Consider the following 22,347-nt stretch of genomic DNA (forward strand, 5'->3'; position numbering starts at 1 on the left):
TGGACAAGAATAACAGAGCTCTTCAATTTTTCAAAGTAGCACTCTCTTAGCATGGAGGTGGGTGTTGCCCCTGAGAGTCATTTGGGAAAGTGAGCACAGAACTCCAGGTTAATATGTGCCCTTACTACCCCATATACAGCCCATACATACAGTTAAATATTTGGGAGATCGGTGGGATGGGTTTGCCAGCTGCTGGGGGGCAGTGGACACCTTTAGCTGTGTGTGGGAACACGTTTCCTGATTTCTGAACTGTCTGGGTTACCAAAATAGTAATCACTTGTAGCTTCACTGGGATCCTGTGTGATTATAGTAGGACCAAGCATTTCCATTTTCTTTCCTAATTGCCAGCTCCACTTGCCTGAAAGTTTTCTATGACTTGTGTACCTCTATGTTCCTTTGAATATCAACATTTCCTAGTCTCACCACTTTAAAGTTAATAACCTCATACACAGCATTCTGGGAGTAGCTTCTTCCCCTCCAGCACCAGAGTTCTGAACGGTCCATGAACCTGTCAACACAACCTCATTTCCATTGTGCACTTTATTTGTTCATTTTAACTTTTTATGTCTTGCACTATACTCCTGCCACAAAACAACAAATTTCACAACGAATGTCAGTGGTAATTAATCAGATTCAGATTCACTGCCATGTTCTACTCCACCTGCTATGCTATTATACACTTGGTTTGATAGTTAGTTTCCTCTAGAAGCAGCTTCACATTCTCATTACCACTCAGGTTCCCACTTAGTTTCATGTTGGAAGCCAATTTGGAAATGTTCCATTTAGGAACCCTTGGACAAATTATTGATACCCAGCTTTGAGATTACCCACTAGTTACTACATACCAACTCATGAAGAACCCATTTATTCCTCTTTTCCATCTGTTAACCAGCTTTAAATCATGCTAATGTATAACTGTAAATTCCATGGGCATTATAATTGTCCATCAAAAGTTCTATGTGGGACCATTTGAAAATATAAATACCCCACGATTCCCCCTCATCTACTCTGTTAAATATCTTCTTGAGGGTCTGCGTAAGGTCCTGTAGAAATGAAAGTCATTTTATATATGCATCTTAGGTGATGTTGACTATTTCTGAAAGGAATTCCAAAGTTAAAGCACTTTGTTTGTATAAATATTTTCATCCGTAAGGCAATGGGTGTAATTGGGTTGGCAAGTTTTGTCACACTATTGTATCTTAAATATATTCTCATTTTCTTCTAGAACAAGAAGATATTGACTTTGATGTTGAATACAAAACACATTTTGCTGTTGCTCACATTCGCTGGGCAACACATGGTGTTCCTAGTTCTGTAAATGCTCATCCACAGAGGTCAGATAAAGACAGTGGTAAGTGTTCTGCAATGCAATCATACATATAAATGATGTTACTGCACCCTGCTGTGTTTCGTGTCTGTGAACTTTGCAGCAATCCACCCCACTAATACGATGAGCCAAATACTGAGACTTTGGACTTACTCCGGGCTGCTCCGGATTAGGACCTAGGGACTCATTTTGGTTCGGAGTACTGTTGCATTTGCTTACTTCTATTGTTTGCATGGCTTGTGTTTTTTATTCTCTTTCTCTGTGCATTGGGAGCTGGTCTTTTTGTTTAATTGGGCTCTTTCAGGGTTATTGCTTTGCAGCTGCCTGTAAGTAGAATAATCTCAAGGTTATATAATTTATGCAACACACACAAAATGCTGGTGGAACGCAGCAGGCCAGGCAGCATCTGTAGGAAGAAGCACTGTTGACGTTTCAGGCTGATTATATAATTGATACATTTTTTGATAATCAATGTACTTTGAATGTAGTATCTTGAGATTCATTTGCTTGCCAGCACTTACAGAAGAAATAGAATAGAATTCATGAAAAACTACATAATCTGACGAAGACCGACCAGCAGCAATGTACTAATGAAGCCAAACTGCGCGCAAATAGAAAATAAGACTGAGAGCATGGATTGTAAAAACTCCTTGAAAGTGAGTCTGCAGGCTGTAAAGTTGGTATTGGTGATTAAAGTTATCCACACCATCAAGAACCTGATGGTTGTAGAGTAATAACTGTTCCTGAACTGGAACATTGAATAGTTCAATATTTAAGGTCTTTGCTGTATTATAACGCAGTGTTCTTTAAATCTCAACCACCCATTACATTGCAGGCATTTAGGGCAGCAATGAAGGTCCTCTGTCTGGCAGTGTTCAGGACTTTCTTCTTTGTGTCAGTAGCTCAGTTTTCACCACTATCAGTCATGCAAGTCTGGCAGGAGACTCGGATGTAGAAGGATTCTTCATTGCTGTTTCTGTAAGTTTTGTTTTACCAATCAGGGTTGTTAACCCTGAGCTGAACCCCTGAACCTGGACGACTGGTGGACCACTCTTGGCCTGGCCTCTACCCTTTGACCTGTTTGGCATGGGTGACCCTGCCAAGAGCCAAAGCATAAGGCCCCGACTCCAGACATTGAGTTCTTTGAAGCCTCCAAATGACGACAAAGTTCTGCTGCTCTAGGAGGGTTCTTTTATATGTTAAATATTTACATTAAGAAGATCTTTAAGTGCCTTGATACCTCATGGCCAGTGTCGTTCTATTGTCTCTGATGTATTGTACCTTTGAAAGGAAGGTTGATCGTTCTTGCAACACTCTTATTGACCATAGGGACTGATTAAAACTTTACAGCATACAGTGTAGTGAAAGGACATCTCTCCAGGCTTTTGAATTAACCTTAGTGATAGTGGCAGAAGGCGTGCAACTGTCTTTGAGATGGGGAAGGGTAGGTTTGTGCTAGAGACCATCTTTGGTAACGGTTGCTAGAGGGAGAGTTTGCCCTGGAACACATAAGACCATAGGACAGTAATACATAGGAGCAGAACTGGGCCATTCGGCCCATCAAATCTGCTCCTCATGGTTGATTTATTATCCCTCTCAACCCGATTCTCCAATCTTCTCCCCTTAACTTTTGATGCCCTTACTAGTCAAGAGACGACCAACTTCAGCTTTAAATATACCTAATGACTTGGCCTCCACAGTCATCTGTGGCATTAAATTCCTCAGGTTTGCCACCTTCTGGCTAAAGAAATTCCTCCTCATCTCAGTTCTAAAGGGACGTCCTTGTACTCTGAGGCTTGGGAATACACTGTACAGGGAGTGTGTAGCCTATGGACTGTGTTTAGGAGGGGTTGATGGAGAAAGAATATGCCTTTGAGACCATCCTTGGGGGCAGATGCTAGTTAAATTGAAAGTGTGCACATCCTGGAGAATGTCCTTGGGAATATGTGTTGGAGCAGAGGGGAAATGAAATTTGCACCCTGGAGACTATCCTGGGATGGTTGTGACAGATGCTCTGTATGTCCTAGAGAGCAATTGGAGATGGGGAAGGAGATGTATAGCATGGGGGCCATCTTTAGAAATGAGTGATAGAGGGAAATTCATCTGGAGCAAGGGTTCCCAGCCTTTTTTATGCCATGGACTGCAGTTTGGGAACCCCTGACCTAGACACAATTGAGGAATCCAAGGTGTTCGCTCCTGAAACAATGTTTAAAGGGTTTCCTTGTGCCCTTGGCTATTTGAGCTGGGAGCCGTCCTCTAGATACAACACTCAACAAATGGGCTTGCTCCATCAGCCAGAGCCAGGGATGAGATGCATCTTAGAAATCAATTTTTTTTTTGTATCCTGGCATTGTTCCATCTTTGGTCTTTGAACAGCCATTGCTGGGATTATGTTGTTCTTATTTTAGAAAAATAGAAAGTGAGCTTGATTACAATCCACTAAACTCTTGACTTAATGTGACAAATGTGGCCCGGCAGCCAGCTCAGTGTCAGGTATGATTAAGAAGAGCCATATCCTCCAACAAGAGCCACAGCAGCAAAAACATGCCTCTGTGTAACACCTGCAGTTTCATAACGTGCACCAGGGTGCAGCATAGAACCTGATTGTAGACTCTGATACGGAGTCACCTAAGGAGTCATTAGATGGGTGACTAAAGGCTTGGGAAAAGGTGTAGATTTTAAAGATGGTCTTAAAGGAGGAAAGTTCCCAGAGAATGAAGGAGTTAACGTATGAGGAGTATTTGATCGCTCTGGGCCTGTACTCACTGGAGTTTAGAAGAATGGGGGGGGGTGGGGAGAGGGATTTCATTGAAGCCTATTGAATATTAAAAAGCCTTGATAGAGTGGACGTGCAGAAGATGTTTCTAATAGTGGGATAATCTAAAACCAGAGGGCAAAGCCTCATTATAGTGGATACCTCTTTAGAACAGATATGAGGAGGAATTTCTTTAGTCGTACGGTGGTGAATCTGCGGACATTATTGTGCAGACACTGTGAAGGCCAAGTGATTGGGCATATTTAAAGTGGAAGTTGGTTCTTGATCGGTAGGCATGTCAAAGTTTACATGTGGAAGGCAGAAGAGTGGGGTTAAAATAAATCAGCTATGATTGAATGGCAGAGCAGACTCAATCGGCCAAATGACCTAATTCTGCTCCTATGCCTTGTGGTCTTTTGGAAAGAGAGATGGAGAGGCTTCTTTAGGGAAAGAATGGTTTGTGTGGCTGCCAAAGCAGCTGCCAGTGTGCGTGCGCACTGAGTGGGGATTGTGTTAACAGCAAACCTTGGGGTGGAATGGGCATGCAGAAAGTTAGGGAATGGGTGGCGGGGGGGCCAGGGAGAAGTCGGAGCACTAAGGTGAGAATGTGATACGTAAGATATTGATTGATGGGGAGCATGAAATGAAGGATGAACGAGGCTTGATGGGAGATTGATGGCAGAGTTTACAGAGGGAGCAGCATGGCAGGGATGGGGGGAGAGGAGAGTTCAACCAGCAGAACCTTAGTTCAGTCTGGAAGTCACAGAATCGCGATGGTTTCAGTTGCAGACAGGCTGTGGCAGATGGGTGCAATGTTTCTGAGGTGAAAGCAGGAGATCCTTGTAATGAAGGTGGAGTCGGTTTGTGATGCATATTCCAAAGCTGCCTCCCACTCAGTCTAGGGGATTCACAGAGATGGATGTAGAGAAAGGTAACCTTGTCAAGTATTTAATGTTCTTATAGTCAGGAATGGGGTTATACCCACCGAACCTGAACTGGGAGTGTGGGAAGCTGCCAAAGAGGGAGACTACCTCTTCACTAGAAGAAATATCTTTTCAACTTGATGTGAAGGGGAGGTAATTGATTAGGGATGCTACATTTAAAAATCATCTAGGAGCAGGAATTTAGTATAATGAAAAATAAAATATGGAAAATACCCTGGAGAGAGAGTTGTTTTGGGTTGATAACGCTTTATCAGATTGATTTTGTATACTGTACAAACCTCCCCTACCTGTCCAGCATTTGCTTGATTGGTCTAGAGAGTTTTGTAATGCCCACATCTGGTTTCCTGGGTCCATTTCCCTCATCTGGCATCACATGCAGTAACTCGGCCCCTTTAGCCAGTGTCTCCATGACAGCTGGGACCCAGAGGAGCCCCGAAAGCTGGAGACACAGCTAACGCATTGCATGGCTGGGAATGACGCTGAGCCATGGAGAGAGCAAAGCCTGCATCGATGTCAATCAGCTTGCAAAAATATACGGAGACACAAGGGACAGCGGGGGCTGGAATCTAGAGCAACACACAATCACTTTATTTTCTCCAGTAGGTCGAGAAGCATCTCTGCAGGGAGGGGGGAGGGGATGAGGACGGAACAGGTCCTGGTGTGGCATTTTAATGCAAACCTTCAATAGTTATTTCCCACCCTGGTGTGTGTGTGTGTGTGTGTGTGTGTGTGTTGTACAGTATGTAATCAGGCCAGGTGGCCCACTGAGTCTATTCCGCATATCACCTACCCATTTACACTAATCCCATTGTATCCCTGCTACTCCTATTTTATTTCTCTCCATATTCCCACTAACTGCACCCCTTTACATTGCCCACCCCTACAGAAAAACGGTAACTTAGAGCAGCCAACTACCTGCCCACATGTGAGGTTTTGGAACATGGGTGGCAACTGGAATATCTGGACGAATACTCATGGACACGTGGAAAACATGCAAACTCCACACAGACAGCACCAGTAACCTCTTGTGTAATGAAGGTTGTTGTGGGGTCAACTAATATGTTTAAGGTGGTTAAACGAGAATACGTAGTGGGAAATCTAGAACATGGGGTTGAACCTTAAAATGAGGGCAAAGCTTCTTGATACTGTTTTTGAAGAATACTAATTTACACAAAGAAATCTGGAACTCTTACCCCAAAAGAAGATGAAACTGGAAGCCAGGTGTCAAATTGAGACAGGATATTGGTTTACAGAATCTGTGTACATTTTGTCTGCTCAGTCACATTGCAAAAGCCTGCCCCCTGCTGGTGAGCCCCAGTGCCCGTGCTTTGTACAGATGGTTGCAAATTACTGCCAGCCAGCAAAGAGCAGTTTGTCAAAAACAAGACACCTTCACAATTGCATCGGCAGTTTGATATTTGTGCTTGCAAACCACCTTAAAACAGGGAGCAGGATCAAAAGCCACTTAGAGACGGTGTGGTGAGGCTCAGCCTCAGGTGGAGGTTGAAGTGCCATCAATCTAGTTAGAGACACGCACATGACGAAGGGTCTCAGCCCGAAACGTCGACATCGCTTCTCCCTATTGATGCTGCCTGGCCTGCTGCGTTCCACCAGCATTTTGTGTGTGTTGCTTGAATTTCCAGCATCTGCAGATTTCCTCGTGTTTGCACATGCTTCTTTTCTGCTTGCTGTCACCTGCATTAATATTTGTTTGCAGTTTATCTTCACTGCCACTGTTCAAACATTATCCTTGCAAATAGAACTGTGCTTGTTTAAAAATAAGGTGACTGGAGTGCCTAGCAGGAGCACAGTAAATATGTTGTTTTAAATATTTATGACATATGTATTATGTTATTGATGGCTGTGTTAAATTTGGTCAATGAAGACCTCTTCTGCTGGAGAAGGAAACTCTGATTTTTTTTATAAACTTATGGCATCTCTTAACACCTTGCAGACAATAAAGTTCTGTAGAAATGAGGCGGCAAATTGCATTATTTTTATTTAAAACGTAACTTATTTTTTGGAAGCAGTAAATCATGTACAGGTTTGCTGCTGCTACGTGGATACAATGGCCTGCCAACAGCATTGCATTTTTAGGAACCTGTGGCTGCTAAAGAAAGAATGACTAATAACAGGATTCAGGGATGCTGGAAATCCCCCAGTGACACACACAAAATGCCGGAGGAACTCAACAGGTCAGGCAGCATCTATGGAGAGGAGTAAACAATCAACATTTGGGGACGTGCCCTGATGAATCGTCTCGGCCCAAAACTTTGACCGTTTATTCCTCTCCATAGATGCTGGCTGAGCTGCTGGGTTCCTCTGGCATTTTGTGTGTGTTGCAGAAGGAATGATAACAACACATGGAATACCAGCAGTGAGTAATCCCCCACCAAAATGAACCATTTAATCCGAGGGTCTTAGGGTGCAAACTTATAGCTCTCAGACTGTAGCACCGGAAGGCAATAGTGTGGTAAAGAGGGCATACAGAGTTCTTGCCTTCCTTGTTTGGGGCACTGAACCGGATTAGACCACATTTGGAATCCTGGTCATCATGTTACAGGACGGAGGGGGATTGGCTGCACAAGAGGTTCACTGGGATGCTGGAGAGTATTAATTATAAGGAGAGGCTGGGCAAACTGGGATTGTTTCCACTGGAGTGTCAAGAAGTTGAGGGGTAACCTGATGGAACTATGGAAAATTATGAGACTGAGCAGATGTTTATCTTCCTGAGGCAGCCATGCCATATATTTCGAATATCCATTGCATTTGTCGTATGAGATGATGTGTTGGTAGTAATGGGCACGGTTAGACCTGTGGCTTTATCACTGGGTGCCTCAAAAAGGTGGTGGTGTCCATCATTAATTGACCCCCATCAGCCGGGACATGCCCTCTTCTCGTTGCCAGCATCAGGAAGGAGATACAGAAGCCTGAAGGAGCGCACATAGTGATTCAGGAACAACTTCTTCCCCTCTGCCATCCGATTTCTGAATGGACATTGAACCCATGGACACGACCTCACTATTTCTATTTTGCACTATTTATTTAATTTAACTATTCACTTTTCTCTCTCCATTATTATGCATTGCATTGTACTGCTGCCTCAAAATTAACAAATTTCACAACATACACCAGTGATAATAAACCTGATTCTGATTCTCCTTGTAACGTGTCTGGATTTGCTGTGAATTGTTATAGAAGTTGATCTACTAATATTGTATCACACAAGGATGATTAGAAGGCAGACTGAATGGAACTTGATTTTCTGTGATCAGCCACCTTTCCAACCCGGTTTCACTTAATCTTGAGAGCAGGACAGGCAGGAAGTGTCTTGTTTAATATAGATGCACACAAACTCAGGGTGACAAGTACTGTCTTGCAAATAGGGTGAAAGTCACTGGAAAGGTGTTGGGTGAGGCTGATGGACTTTGCACTCTGATGGGGGTAATCTGAAGCATTCTGTATGGAAAGGGAGATGAGTTTGGTGGTGAAATGTTTGAGGTGCTGGGGTTGTGAGCCACACAGTTTTCTGCCTTGGGGTTGAGCAGCCTTTGGCATTTTCCTTCCATAAAAATAATGTGGGCAAAGTTCCACATTGTCAAAGATATGAGCAGGCTTTCTCCCAACAGGATACTGCTCTCTTCCCACCCTGGAGACCAGTGACTGTGAAGTAAATCCTTCTCTCTGCAATGACAGTTGATTTGTAACGTGAGTCAGTGAGTGTGACTCAGGGGGAAGTGGGAGGTTTATGGAACAAGGCTTTAATCTGGAATTTGAAGGTGTTGAAATGGGGCAAGTATGTAATACCAGTGAAGCTATTTCCTCAGGCAGAGAAAATCCTGAACAACAGGATGTAAAATTCATACCAAGTGATTAGGTTATGAAAATCAATAAGCACTTCCTCACACCATGGTTAAGATCCGGAATGGTCCCAGAGAATTGTGGATCATAGAAGACTTGACACTTATTGGGCAGTGATCCATTGTTCATGAATGATCAGAGAGAGAGGCATTGGCATGCAGATAAGTACTGTTCCTAATAAATGGTAAAATATTAATGTTTGAAGTGAGACAAATTTCTGGGCTATTTGTCTTGTTTACATTACCAACAACTCCCCTGTGTCTTTGATTTTCTGTTGCTGGGGTGTCTTCCGCCTCTTGTGGATGGGAGGGCAGGGGTGGACGAGGTAGAAAATTGGTGGCTCTGAACTATACAGTCCTGTTCAAGCACATGTTTGATATTTTTTAAACACTCCACACCATAATCATGCACATTATTATATCTGCAAAATTAGAAGAAAATTACATGCTGTGAACATTTTTGATCCTAATCTCCACCAGTGCTTTGGATTGTGATATTTACTAAAATTAAAAAATAAACCAGTGAACACTATTTAGCAATATGCAAATGAAAATATCCGGGAAAATTCTAGTTAAGTGATTATCTTTGGGTGAATTGTTGTATTTTGATATTTATCAGTCATGCCCACAAAGATGAGATTATGCATACAATTTGGGGTAAATATTTGACAAAAGTGGACTACCTTTTGCTGCGTTGGGCCTGCCTTGCATTTCTAGGCAGACTAAACCTTAATGATTGATTCCAACCCTTACGAGATTTGGATGGAACTTGAAAACCAAATTTTGATACATGCATACTTGCCACTCGTTACACCGCTGGGCTTTAGGGCAGCAATGAAGGTCCTCCATCTCTTGACCACAAACAGATGTAGAAGGATTCTTCCTTGCTGTTTCTGTAACAGTTTTGTTTGACCAGTCAGTCAGGTTTGTTAGCCTTGAGCTGGATCTGGAGCTTGGAGGACAGATGGACCACTCTTAGTCTGGCCTCTACCCTTTGACCTGCTTGGCATGAGTGACCCTGCCATGAGCCAAAGCTTAAAGCCCTGACCTTAGCCAGCAGAACTGAGGAACGCAAACATCCAAACCATGATAAGGTTGTGATCCTCTTGGTGGAAATTTGATACATGTCGGTGTAAAATCATGTAATTTAGAAGACTCTGCGGAACATTGATCAGCTGTTTGCGCAGAGGTTTTCATTCACTATGTTCATTAACACATGTAACACATTACAACATAATACGACCGTAAGACACAGGAACAAATTTAGGCAATTTGGTCCATAAAATCTGCTCTGTCATTCAATCATAGCAGATTTATTTCCCCTCTCAGCGCCATTCTCTTGCCTTCTTCCAGTAACCTTTGACGTCCTGCCAAATCAAGAACCTATCAACCTGTGCTTTAAATATACCCAATGACTTGGCCTCCACAACCATCAGTGGCAATACATTCCACAGATTCTGTATCCTTTGGCTACAGAAATTCCTCTTCGTTGCTATTCTGAATGGCAGTTCTTCTATTCTGTGCTCTCGGGTCGCTGACTCTCCCACAATTGAAAATTTCTTCTGCACTTTGTCTCGGCCTTTCAATATTCAATAGATTTCAATAAGATTCTCCCTCATTCTTCTAAACTCCAATGAGTACAGGCCCAGAACCATTAAATGCTCTGCGTAAATTAACCCCTTTATTCTCGTTATCTTTCTTTGGACCCTCTCCAAAGACAGCACATCATTCCTTGGATATAGGCCCAAAGCAGCTCTCAGTACTCCAAGCATGGACTGGCTAATGTCTTAAAGGCTCAGCATTACATCCTTGCTTTTATATTCTTGAAATTAATGCTAACATTGCATTAGCTTTACTTACTACAGTCTCAACCTGCAAGTTAGCCTCTAGAGAATCCTGAACTAGGACTCCCAATCACAAACATGAGAAAATCTGCAATGGTGGAAATCCAAGCAACACACCTAAAGTGCTGGAGGAACTCAGCAGGCCAGGCAGCATCTATGGAAAAGAGTAAACAGTCGACATTTCTAGCCAGAACAATTCATCAGAGTGAAGGGTCTCAGCGCAAAACATGGACTGTTTACTCTTTTCCATAGAGGCTGCCTGGCTTGCTGAGTTCCTCCAGCATTTTGGGTGTGTTGCTAGGACTCCTAAGTCCCTTTGCACCTCTGTAAGGAGGTGCTCCCTGTAAGGAGCCCTACTTCCTAGTACCATCACTGTTTCTGACACTGCCACGTCCATTTCATTGTCTCTTTCCTTCCTCATCCCATCTCTCCCCGCAGGTTTCCTTCCTCCTGCAGCACCTTGCGTGATACGAAGAGAATGGAGAGCTGGGCGGGGGTGTTGAAGAATTTTGCTGGTTATGTTCCTTTCTGCACCACCCCGACACTCCACTGCTGCCTATGGCTAAGCAGCTCTCAACATGCTTCTATACAGAACAGAAACAGGTCTTTCCCTGGCTATGCTTGCCTGATTTATGTACAGTCCATACATACAGACAAGTGTTGGTGAGACGAGGGGCAGATTTTCCAGCTGCTGTGCAGTTGCAGGCACCTTCTGCCATCTGGGAGCTCAGTCCATGATAAAATCTGAATGGTCCAGTTGAAAACCTTGGTTTAACTAAACTTTGCTGCTAGTTGGCCTCTGCTTTTTTTTAAATATGTTGCTGGGTGGCCACGTTCCCAATTTAACTGGTCGGCTTATGACTAGTTCTGAGGAAGAGAAGCCTGCCTATAACCTGGGGAAGGGGTTTCATGGGTGCCATGTACCTGATAGGACTGAGGAATGTTTGCTTGCAGAACGTTTGTAGGCAGGAAAGCATTTTTTAAAAATTTTTTTAAAGGTAGAATTTAACTGGTAGCATGTCTTGAGATGTACATGTCTTTTCATTAGGATGTGAAATGTATTCTCATTATCCCCTGCCCTCTTTCTGGTCCAATGAAGGATTTTACTGGATGATTGGAGAGATTGATTGCAAAAGGCAGTCAGACTTTTCAGAAACTGGTTTTGGTACCTTGACAAATTGTTATTAATCTATCAGGTCTTGTCCACACCTGTCAGTGGATTGGCTGGAGAGCAGTATTTCTCCTTTTCATTCCAACTCAATTACTCAGTGCCTTCAAGCATCATTTTGTGCTGATTGTTAAAGTTAATGTAACCAAGAGAAAGCTGGGTTTTAGAGTCTCGTGAAAAGTACTTATGACTCAGCTGCCCATTGATTCTGTTACTAGTGGTTCCCTTCTGATTTCACTAAGGAATTTAGGTATAAAATATTATTAATATCTCACAGGAGGCCAGTCAGCATCCAGGAGCCATTTACCCAATCTTGTTATTCCTTTCTGTGCCTTGTAGCTCATCAAATGGCAACCTTGCTGTTTCTTTATCAATTTGCCTGTTTTCTATGAGGCCGAGTTGCTACCTCAGTGCTCAACCCAGCACAGATGTGAAGCGTGCAAGGAGCCGGCTGGATTTGAACCAGGGACCACTTGCCTCGGAAGTCCAGTGATAATGCCATTACGCCATTGGCCAGCAATCACCCAACGTGTTTCTAATCTTTTCTGCTTTTCTCTTTGGAGTGTACGAGAAACCTCTGCTTATGGATCTATGAAAAGGCTGATGAAGAAGCCAGGAGCCAGGAGCCAGGAGCTTAAAAACAGGGCTGTAAGCTGCCAGATGTGGGAGAAGAGCCTGGGTGGAGTAATCATTGAATCGACTGGGCAGCAGATTTTCGTGCTTGTATCATTTAATGCAGCTTGTTTTGTGATGCAGGCTGCAGGAAACGGATTGAAAGTCGGCCTTGGCGAAGTCTGATGGTGCTTCGCTCTCCGGTGTCAGCTTGTCTGGTAGCTCTCCTGGCTACAATCTAGAGGTTATGGCGGGAGATCGTTCACCACCATGGAACCTGCTCCAGTATACATTTGGATCAACAGTGATCTACAACGTTGTCTCCATTTAACCTTAAGACCATAAAGCATAGGAGCAGAGTTTGTCCATTTGTCCCGTCGAGTCTGCTCTATCATTCGATCACACTGGATTTATTTTCCCTCTCAACCCCATCCTCCGGCCTTCTCCACCTAAACCTTTGATGCCCTGACTAATGAAGAACTTACCAACCTCGGCTTTAAATATACCCTATGACTTGGCCTCCACAGCCGTCTGTGGCAGTGAGTTGCACGGATTCACCACCCTCTGGCTAAAGAAAATCCTCCTCATCTCTGTTCTACAGGGACTGAAGCTAGACTCTCCGACTGTTGTTAACATCTTCTCCATGTCCGCTTTGTCCAATCCTTTCAGTATTTGGTAGGTTTCAGTGAGATCCCACTTCCCACCCCCCTTTCTTCTAAGCTCCAACAATTACAGCACAGAGCTATCAAATGTTTCTCATCCATTAACCCTTTCATTCCCAGATCCCCAGGATCATTCTTGTCAGCCTCCCCGGACCCTCTCAAATATCAGTATATCCGTTCTCAGATATGGGACCCAGAACAACTCTCAGTATCCAAATGTGGTCTGACCAATGCTTTATGAAGTCTCAGTCATAGTTGGCGGTTAAAACTGCAGTTGTTCTTTGTGCTTAAATATTAATAATAAATGATCTGTCAATCATTATGTTAAAATGGGTTATGTTTTCCTTGGGTTTGATCCTAGGGGTGCACGTCACCTAAATGGGCGCTTTATTGCTGCATTGAGCGCCCATTGCACAGTCTGAGGTTATCATCTTTCAGCAGAATCATCGTACTGTGTCTGAGCAGGTCATTCGGAGGGACATAGACTGTTATGCAGATATAAACACGAGACATTCTGCAGATGCCGTGAGTCCAGAGTAACACACACAAAATGCTGGAGGAAGCCAGAACAGAAAAGAGTACAGCACAGGTACAGGCCATTCATCCCACAATGTTGTGCCAAACCAATTAAAAAGCAATCTAAAACACTAATCCCTCCTACCTACACAATGACCATATCCCTTCATTTTTCTTATGTCCCTGTGCCAATCCAAGCATCTCTTAAGAGCCTCTAATGGTTTTGCCATTACCACCATACCAGGCAACACATTGCAGGCATCCACCACTCTCTGAGTAATAAAAGGCTTGCCCCTCACATCCCCCTTGAACCTACCCCTCTGCCCCCACCTTCAATGCATGCCCTCTGATATTAGACATCTCAACCCTGGGAAACACATATTCCCTGTCTACTCTAAGCCTCTCATAATCTTACAAACCTCTGTCAGATCTTCCCTTAGTCTCAGCAACTCCACAGAAAACAACCCAAGATTATCCAGCACATGCCCTCCAAACCAGGCAACATCCTAGTAAACTTCTTCTGCCCGCTCCAAAGCCTCAACTTCCTTCCTATATTGGAGTAACCAACTCAACAGGTCAAGTGACATCTGAAGGAAGGAGTAAAGAGCCCAGGCTTCAGGCCGAGACCCTTCATCAGGATGGAAGAGGAAGGGGGAAGAAGCTAGAATGAGAAGGTTGGGGGAGGGGGAGGAGTGCAAGCCAAAAGGTGATGGCTGTAGCCAGATGAGGGGAAAGATAGGTGGTGGGTGAGGAGAAGCTGGGAGGTGATATTTGGAGAAGATAAAGGGTTGAAGACAGGTTCCCAGAAAGGACACATGGCTGTGGACATGAATCTGGGTGATCACAAGGTTGAAGAGTTGGTGAACAGCAGTTATCTTCAAGGGGAAGCAGTGAGGCTGAACTCCCATCGAAGATTTAAACCTACCTCAAAGAGACCTTACAGTGGAGCAGCATATTAAAAACACAAGAAATTCTACAGATGCCCGAAATCCAGAGAAATGCACACAAAAAAAAATGCTGGAGGAACTCAAGTGGCCAGGCAGCGTCTAAGGAAAAGAACAGAGACGACGTTTCAGGTCAAGACCCTTCATCTGGTCTTGAAAGGAAGGGGGCCAGTGGAAATCTGTATAATCTTGGATTGAACTGGTTGGACTGATTAGAATGATTCCTTTGAGCATGTTCAAAGTAGGAGTGTTGCTGGAAGACTGACACTCTTCGTCCAGTGCAAGAGATATCCATCAGTAATTGGTGCCACTTGGCTACAGGAGTGCATGCTGAGGAATCCGAGATTCAAGTTTCAAGTTTATTTATTACATGTATATCGAAGCAAGCAATGAATTACGTTGTGTGCGCTGAAGCTCAGTATTGTGGGGAAGGACTACAATCTCAGGCCCTGCTGTCACTGGACACTGGGAGGCTGGGTCCTGAGTCTCAAATACTTTGAGGTTGTACTATTTACATGTCTGGCAATGGCCTAGGTCAAAGTCAAAGTACCTTTATTATCAAAGTATGTATACCACATACAACCTGAAGATTCTTCTCCTCACAGTCAGCCACAAAACAAAGAGCTCCAACAGAATCTATTTTTAACAAAAAGACTATCAAGCAGCCAATGTGCAGAAAAAGAAACAATTGTGCAAATAACAAAAGCAAACAAGCAACTGAAGTTCACAATGGAGAGTTCATAGCCACAGAGTTAGCCATCACTGCAGCAGATCCAACAGCCAGTTAGTTCTGGATGACAGGCTTGGTTCAGCGCAGAGATGAGTAAACTCCGCAAAGCAGGAATTGAACTGGCCCATCCCTCACCTCCAGCCCCAACAGTATGACCTTTTCAGTTTCACCTGGTGCTTAACTTGTCCAAACCTCAGGCTGTTCCTCACTCTGACACCTGGGCCCTGCCACTTTGAATCACTCTTTGACTCGTACCTGACCACTATCAAACCTGGGGTCATTCCTCACTCTCAAACTCAGGCCCTGCTGCTTTGATGTGCTCTCAGGCCTGGGCCTGTCACCTCGATTGGGCCCATACCTGACTGCTCCAGTTTGCCCAGTGGTTCTTTCTTTGTTCTCTGGCCCTGCTTCGCTCAGCTCACCTTACCTCGGTTCTGCCACACGGAGTCACCTCCAAGTCCACCCCAGCAATGGCCAAACATTGCCTGCTCATTCTCTGCACTCAGGCCTGGGCCTCACTGCCTCGAGTCAGCCCATACATGCTTTGCTGCAACTGTCCTGCTCCTTCAACACTTCAGTTCACACCTCAGAAATGCCAGGTCGTACAGGCAGTTCAGAAGCTCAACTCCAAAAAGGAAGCTGCAGGGTATTGATTGCCATGATTGTTTTCCAAAAGAAGTGTGATTAATAAAGTAGTTAGTAGTTTTCTTTATTCTGTTTGCTATAGGTGAGTAGTCACTGTGCTTCTCCAGTACCATCTTAAATCAGTGCTTTGTACATAGAGTGTATTAATGATGACTATCTTTAGAATCATAAAGTAGTACCACACAGAAGCAGGCCTTTCAGCCCTTCAAGTCTGTGTTAATCCATTAATAGCCCCATTGACCTGCACCCAAATCATAGCACTCCATGCCTTTCCCATCCATGTACCTATGTAAATTTCTCTTAAATGTTGGTCGACCCCTGCATCCACCACGTGGGCTGGCAGCTCATTCCACACTCACACCACCCTCTGAGTGAAGAAATTCACCCTCATGTTGCCCTTAAACATTTCATCTTTCACATTAACCCATGAGCTCTAGATCTAGTTTCAGCCAATCTCAATGGAAAAAGCCGGCTTGCATTTACCCCATCTATACTTCTCAGAATATTTCTACATCTATCAAGTCCTAACCTATTGAAACTTTCCCTATAACTCAGGTCCTCAGGTCCTGGCAACATCCTTGTAAATTTTTTCTGCACTTTTTCAATCTTATTTACATCTCTCTTGTAGGTAGATGACCAAAACAACACACAATATTCCAAATTATTGATTTATGAAGGTCAATATGCCAAAAGCTTTCTTTACAACTCTATTTACCTATGACGCCATTATCAAGGGATTATGCATCTGTATTGCCAGATCCCTCTGTTCTACTATAACCCTCAGTGTCCTACTGCTCACTGTGGAGGACCTACCCTGGTCGGCCCTCCCAAAGTGCAACACCTCACCCTCTTTGCATTAACTTCCATCTGCCAATTTTCGGCCCGTTTCACCAGCTGGTCCAGATTTTGTTGCAAGCTTTGATGGTCTTCCTCACTGCCCACCAATCCCCACTGTCTTGCCTTCATAAACCTTTCTGGTTACTTCCTGAAAAAACTCGATGACCCACCATACACAAAGCTATGTTGACGATCCCGAATCAGTTCCTGTCTATCCAAATACTTATATATCCTATCCCTTAGAAAACCTTCCAGTAGCATTCCTATTACTGACGTTAGGCTCATTGGTTAATAATTTGCTGGCTTATACTTAGAACCTTTCTTAAACAACGGAATGAAATCAGCTATCCTCCAATCTTCCAGCATTTCACCCAAGGCCAAGGATGTTTTAAGTATCTCTGCTAGAGTCCCTGTAATTTCTGCACTAGCCTCCCACAGGGTCCAAGTGAACATCTTCAAGCACTGGGGATTTATCTACCCTAATTTGCCTCAAGAGAGCAAACAACTCCTGTGATTTCTGTGGGATCCATGATCTATCTCACTGCTGCATTACCTCACATCTGAAGACTTGGCATCCATCTCCTGAATAAATGCAGATGCAAAAAATTCCATTTAATACCTCACCCATCTCTTTCAGTTCCACACATGGCTTATCATTCTGATCTTCTAGAGGACCAATTTTATCTGTTGCTAACCTTTTGCTCTTAATATATCTGTAGAAACCCTTGGGATTTTCCTTCTCTTTTTCTGGTAGAGCAATCTCATGTCTTCTTTTAATCCCCCCTGATTTCCTCCTTCAGTGTTTTCTTGCATTTCTTATGTATTTTCTGGCATGGTTCCGGAGGGCTGGAAAATGTTAACCTTGACCTTAGTGGTTGGGAAGATGTTAGAGTCAGTTGTTAAGGATGAGGTCATGAAGTACTTAGTGACACATGACAATACAGAACAAAGTCAGCAAGGAAAAATCCTGCCTGATGAACCTGTTGGAATTCTTTGAGGAGATTACAAATAGGATGGATAAAGGGGATGCAGTGGATGTTGTATATTTGGATTTTCAAAAGCCCCTTGACAAGGTGCCACACATGAGGCTGTTACCAAGTTTAGAGCCCTTGGTATTACAGGAAAGTTACTGACATGGTTAGAGCATTGGCTGATTGGTAGAAGCCAGCGAGTGGGAATAAAATGATCCTTTTCTATGACTTGTGGTGTTCAGCAGGGGGCAGTGTTGGGACCACTTTTTATGCTGTTTATCAGTGATTTAGATGATGGAATAGATTACTTTTTTGCCAGGTTTGCTGATGATATGAAAATTAGTGGAGCGGCACGGAGTGTTGAGGAAACAAGAAGACTGCAGAAGGACTTGGACAGATGAGGAGAATGGACAAGAAAGTGGCAAATGAAACACAATATTGGAAAATTCATGGTCATGCACTTTGGTAAAAGAAATAAATGTGCAGACTATTTTCTAAACAGGGAGAAAATCCAAAAATCTGAGATGCGAATGGACTTGGGAATCCTTGTGCTTAACACCCTAAACTGGAGCCGAGGCGGGGTAAAAAGGATCAGCCATGATTGAATGGCAGAACAGACTTGATGGGCCAAATAGCTTAATTCTGCTCCTATGTCTTATAGCCTTATACTCAAGTATCTCATTTGTTCTTGCCTGCCTATATCTGCTGTGCACCTCAGGTTTTTTTTTTCTTAACCAGGGCCTCAATATTTCTTGAAAACCAAGGTTCCCTAAGCCTGTTATCCTTGCCTTTTACTCTGACAGAAACATACAAACTCTGTACTCTCAAAATTTAACTTTTGAGGGCCGCCCACTTACCAAGTGCACCTTTTCCAGGAAACAGCCTGTCCCAATCCACACTTGCCAGATCCTTTCTGATGCCATCAAAGTTGGTCTTTCTCCAATTTAGAATCTTAACCTGTGGACCAGACCTATCTTTTTACATATTTATTTTGGAGTTAATGACATTGTGATCACTAGATGCAAAGTGTTCACCTACACATGTACTGTCATCTGCCCTGTCTCATTCCCTGTTAGGAGATCAAGTATCACACTCTCTAGTTGGGACTTCTGTGTGTTGATTAAGGAATCTTTCCTGAACACATTTGACAAACTTTCCCATTTTGTCCTTTTACAGTATGGGAGTCAAGTCAATATGAGGAATTTTTAAATTACCTTCTATCACAAACTTGTATTTCCTGCTGCAGTCTGTGATCTCTCTACAAATTTGCTCCTCTAAATCTGAATGGGACTAGGTGAGAATAAGCATTTGGCATGGACTAGAACTGGGGTCGGCAACCCGCGGCTTTTTGATCTCTGTGCTGCGGCTCCCCGTGGTTTGTTAGTTTTTGAAATGTAATTCGAAATTTGAAGATTATGGTGATCTTGTACAATCTAAAAACGTTGTGGAGACCCCATTTCCTGGCACATCCGAACTGGCTCACAATTAGCCACTGTTCCGGCTAAGGAAGATAGCCTACGGGGGTTTGTGAGTACATGTCTTTTGGAGCATCCGCGCCCACAGGGACGGGTTGAGGGAGGCTTTAAATCAAGGCTGTTTAGTTCAAATAAAGTTACCTTTGACTGCAGTGTCTTTATTTTAGCGCTGCCTGTAGCACTACACCGCTACAACGTGTTTTTTTATCGCTATTAATATACATCACCACTGCCAATGCCTGACACCCACCAGTGCGCACTTTCTTTTAATTCTTCGATCCAAGGTAGGCTACCTATGGAGTAACCTTCAACCCAACGTCTTTTTTTTTGGAGTTCAAAATGTTTTTGTTGCATGCAGAAATGTAATTTCGTTTTCTCTGCAGGAGTTCATCAATTTCATAAATGCAACACATTATAGTTTGTTCATACATAGCATAAAGGCAAAAAAAAAACGTTGTACGCAGTGTTATTTCATTTTAAATGTCAAACGGGTTTTGTGGCTCCCAGTGTTTTCTTTTCTGTGGGAAATGGGTCCATATTGGCTCTTTCAGTGGTAAACGTTGCCGACCCCTGGACAAGAAGGACCAGGATGGCCTGTTTCCATGCTGTATATGGTATATGGTTATATATTATAAATCCTGTGGACCGCTGGCTGGTCTATAATATAATCCCATTAACATGGTCACACCTTTCTTATTCCTCAGTTCTACCCATAAAGCCTCACTAGATGAACTCTCTGTCTGAGCATTGCTATGACATTTTCCCAGACTAGTAATGCCACCCCTCCTGCTCTATCACATTTAAAACAACAGAACCCTGGAACATTGAGCTGCCATTCCTGCCCCTCCTGCAACCAAGTCTCATGATTGGCTACAATACCATAATTCCACGTGCTAATCCCGAGCTCATCTACCTCTCCTACAATACTCCTTGCAGTGAATTATACAAAGCTCAGAACATTAGTTCCACACACTCAATGTTTTGCTTCCTAACTTGTCTGAAGTATTAACAGCATGCCTCCACAACCTCTCCGCTATCTACTCTGGCATTCTTGTTCTCATCCCCCTGCAATGTTAGTTTTAAACCCTCCCCCCCCCCACCCCCTGCTTTCAGTACAGAAAAAGCCCCCTGAAGTTCAGGTGTGAACCATTTCTTTTGTACAGCTCCCAGATTCCCTGGAAGAAAGCCCAATGATCCAAAAATCTGAAGCCCTCCCTTCGACAGCAACACCTTAGCCATGTATTAAACTGTATGATCTTCCTATTTCTGACCTCACAAGCTGCCAGACCTGCCCCCTCCGGCAACCAAGTCTCACTAATGGCTACAATGTCATAATCCCTTGTGTTGGTCCATACCCTGAGCTCATCTGCCTTTCCTACAATAATTTTTGTATTGAAACTCAGAGCATTAGTCTCTCCATGCTCAAAGTTTCGATTCTTGACTTTGTATGTAGGCTTGTCAGCACCTCTCTCCACTATCTGTTGTGACGCTTTGGTTCCCATTGCCCTGCAACTCTAGTTTAAACCCTAAACTAACCTCCCCGCCCCCCCTCCCCCAGCCACCCCATGCAACACTAGCAAACCTTCCCGCTTGGATATAGTTCCCTCCCCTAGTTCAAGTCCAAACCATTCCTTTTGTACAGGTCCCACCTTCTCTGGAAGAGAGCCTGATGATTTGTATATGTAAAGCAATTCAGCAACTGTTTTGTATTTCTGGTATGTTAGTTTTATGAATGTTTTATTTTTGAATTCAAAATAAATCTTCCAATCAAGGACACAGGCACTTGTGGAATAAGTCAATAATTTGACGTAGATTTCAGTGGAAAAATGAGTTGGTAATTTCTGCATTCCTTGTCTTTTCCTTGTATTAACATTATTGTTTTTAAATTGCAGAGTTTGTTGTTATTCATAATGGCATAATTACAAACCACATGAATCTAAAGAGGTTCCTGGTAAGTACTCAGCAATGCTTAACATTGGCTTCCTCAGCATTTTCACTGTGTAGCGCCCAGTTATTCCCTTACATGGAAGTTTTCTGAATTAACTAGATGCAAAGGTTCTCTAATAACTGGATGTTTTACTAGAATATATATTATACAGTTACCCAATGATTCTCTTCTCCAGTTTTTCCCTGTCCCCTGAAGCAACATTCTGGCAAAGCACTGTGTGTGTGTGTGTGTGTGTGTGTGTGTGTGTGTGTGTGTGTGTGTGTGTGTGTGTGTGTGTGTGTGTGTGTGTGTGTGTGTGTGTGGTGTGTGTGTGTGTATGTGCGTGCGTGCGTGTGTGTGTGTGTGTGTGTGCGCGCGCTTGTGTGTGTGTGCATGTGGTGTGTGTGTGCGTGTATGTGTGTGCGTGTGTGTGCATGTGTGTGTGTGCGTGTGTGTGTGCATGTGGTTGTGTGTGTGCGTGTGTGTGTGTGCGTGTGTGTGTGTGCGCGTGTGTTTGTGTGCATGTGGTGTGTGTGTGTGTGTGCATGTGTGTGTGTGTGTGTGTGTGTGTGCGTGTGTGTGTGCATGTGGTGTGTGTGTGTGCGTGTGTGTGTGTGCGCATGTTGTGTGTGTGTGTGTGTGTGTGTGTGTGTGTGTGTGTGTGTGTGTGTGCGTGCGTGCAGTTGGTCACTCTCTTGGTTGTTGAAAGTCATGAGCTGAGACTTCCCATCTTCCTCATCAGAATCTATGAATATTTGTTGCCTCCCATTAAAATTCTTAGATCTGTATGATCCTCCATTCTGTGTTTGTGTTTCTGTTTGAAAAATGTGGGAGGGACTGATTTGTTTTGATCAAGTCATATCCTTCAAGATTGAGGATGGTTTACCTCTGTGGGGTCTGAACTATGAAAATGGACAAGGGAGAGCCAGTAGATGTAGTGTACCTGGACTTCCAAAAAGCTTTTGATAAAGTCCCACACAGGAGATTAGTGAGCAAAATTAGGGCACATGGTATTGGGGGCAGAGTACTGACATGGATTGAAAATTGGCTGGCTGACAGGAAACAAAGAGTTGTGATTAACGGGTCCCTTTTGGAATGGCAGGCTTGTGACCAATGGGGTACCACAAGGT

The 22,347-nt window shown here is 43.6% G+C and overlaps 1 protein-coding gene across 2 annotated transcripts in view; it reads left to right on the forward strand.

Annotated features, from left to right (window-relative positions):
• The window catches only part of LOC132378978 (glutamine--fructose-6-phosphate aminotransferase [isomerizing] 1-like), a 110,791-nt gene that overhangs the window by 34,020 nt on the left and 54,424 nt on the right, over positions 1-22,347 (forward strand). For both annotated transcript variants that reach the window (XM_059946385.1, XM_059946386.1), the window contains exons 4-5: positions 1,226-1,351; positions 21,183-21,241. In XM_059946385.1, coding sequence (XP_059802368.1) covers positions 1,226-1,351; positions 21,183-21,241 — 185 coding nt within the window. The remainder of the gene's footprint in view (positions 1-1,225; positions 1,352-21,182; positions 21,242-22,347) is intronic.

This window comes from Hypanus sabinus, chromosome 21 (assembly GCF_030144855.1).
Source record: "Hypanus sabinus isolate sHypSab1 chromosome 21, sHypSab1.hap1, whole genome shotgun sequence".
In the NCBI taxonomy this organism is placed as follows: domain Eukaryota; kingdom Metazoa; phylum Chordata; class Chondrichthyes; order Myliobatiformes; family Dasyatidae; genus Hypanus; species Hypanus sabinus.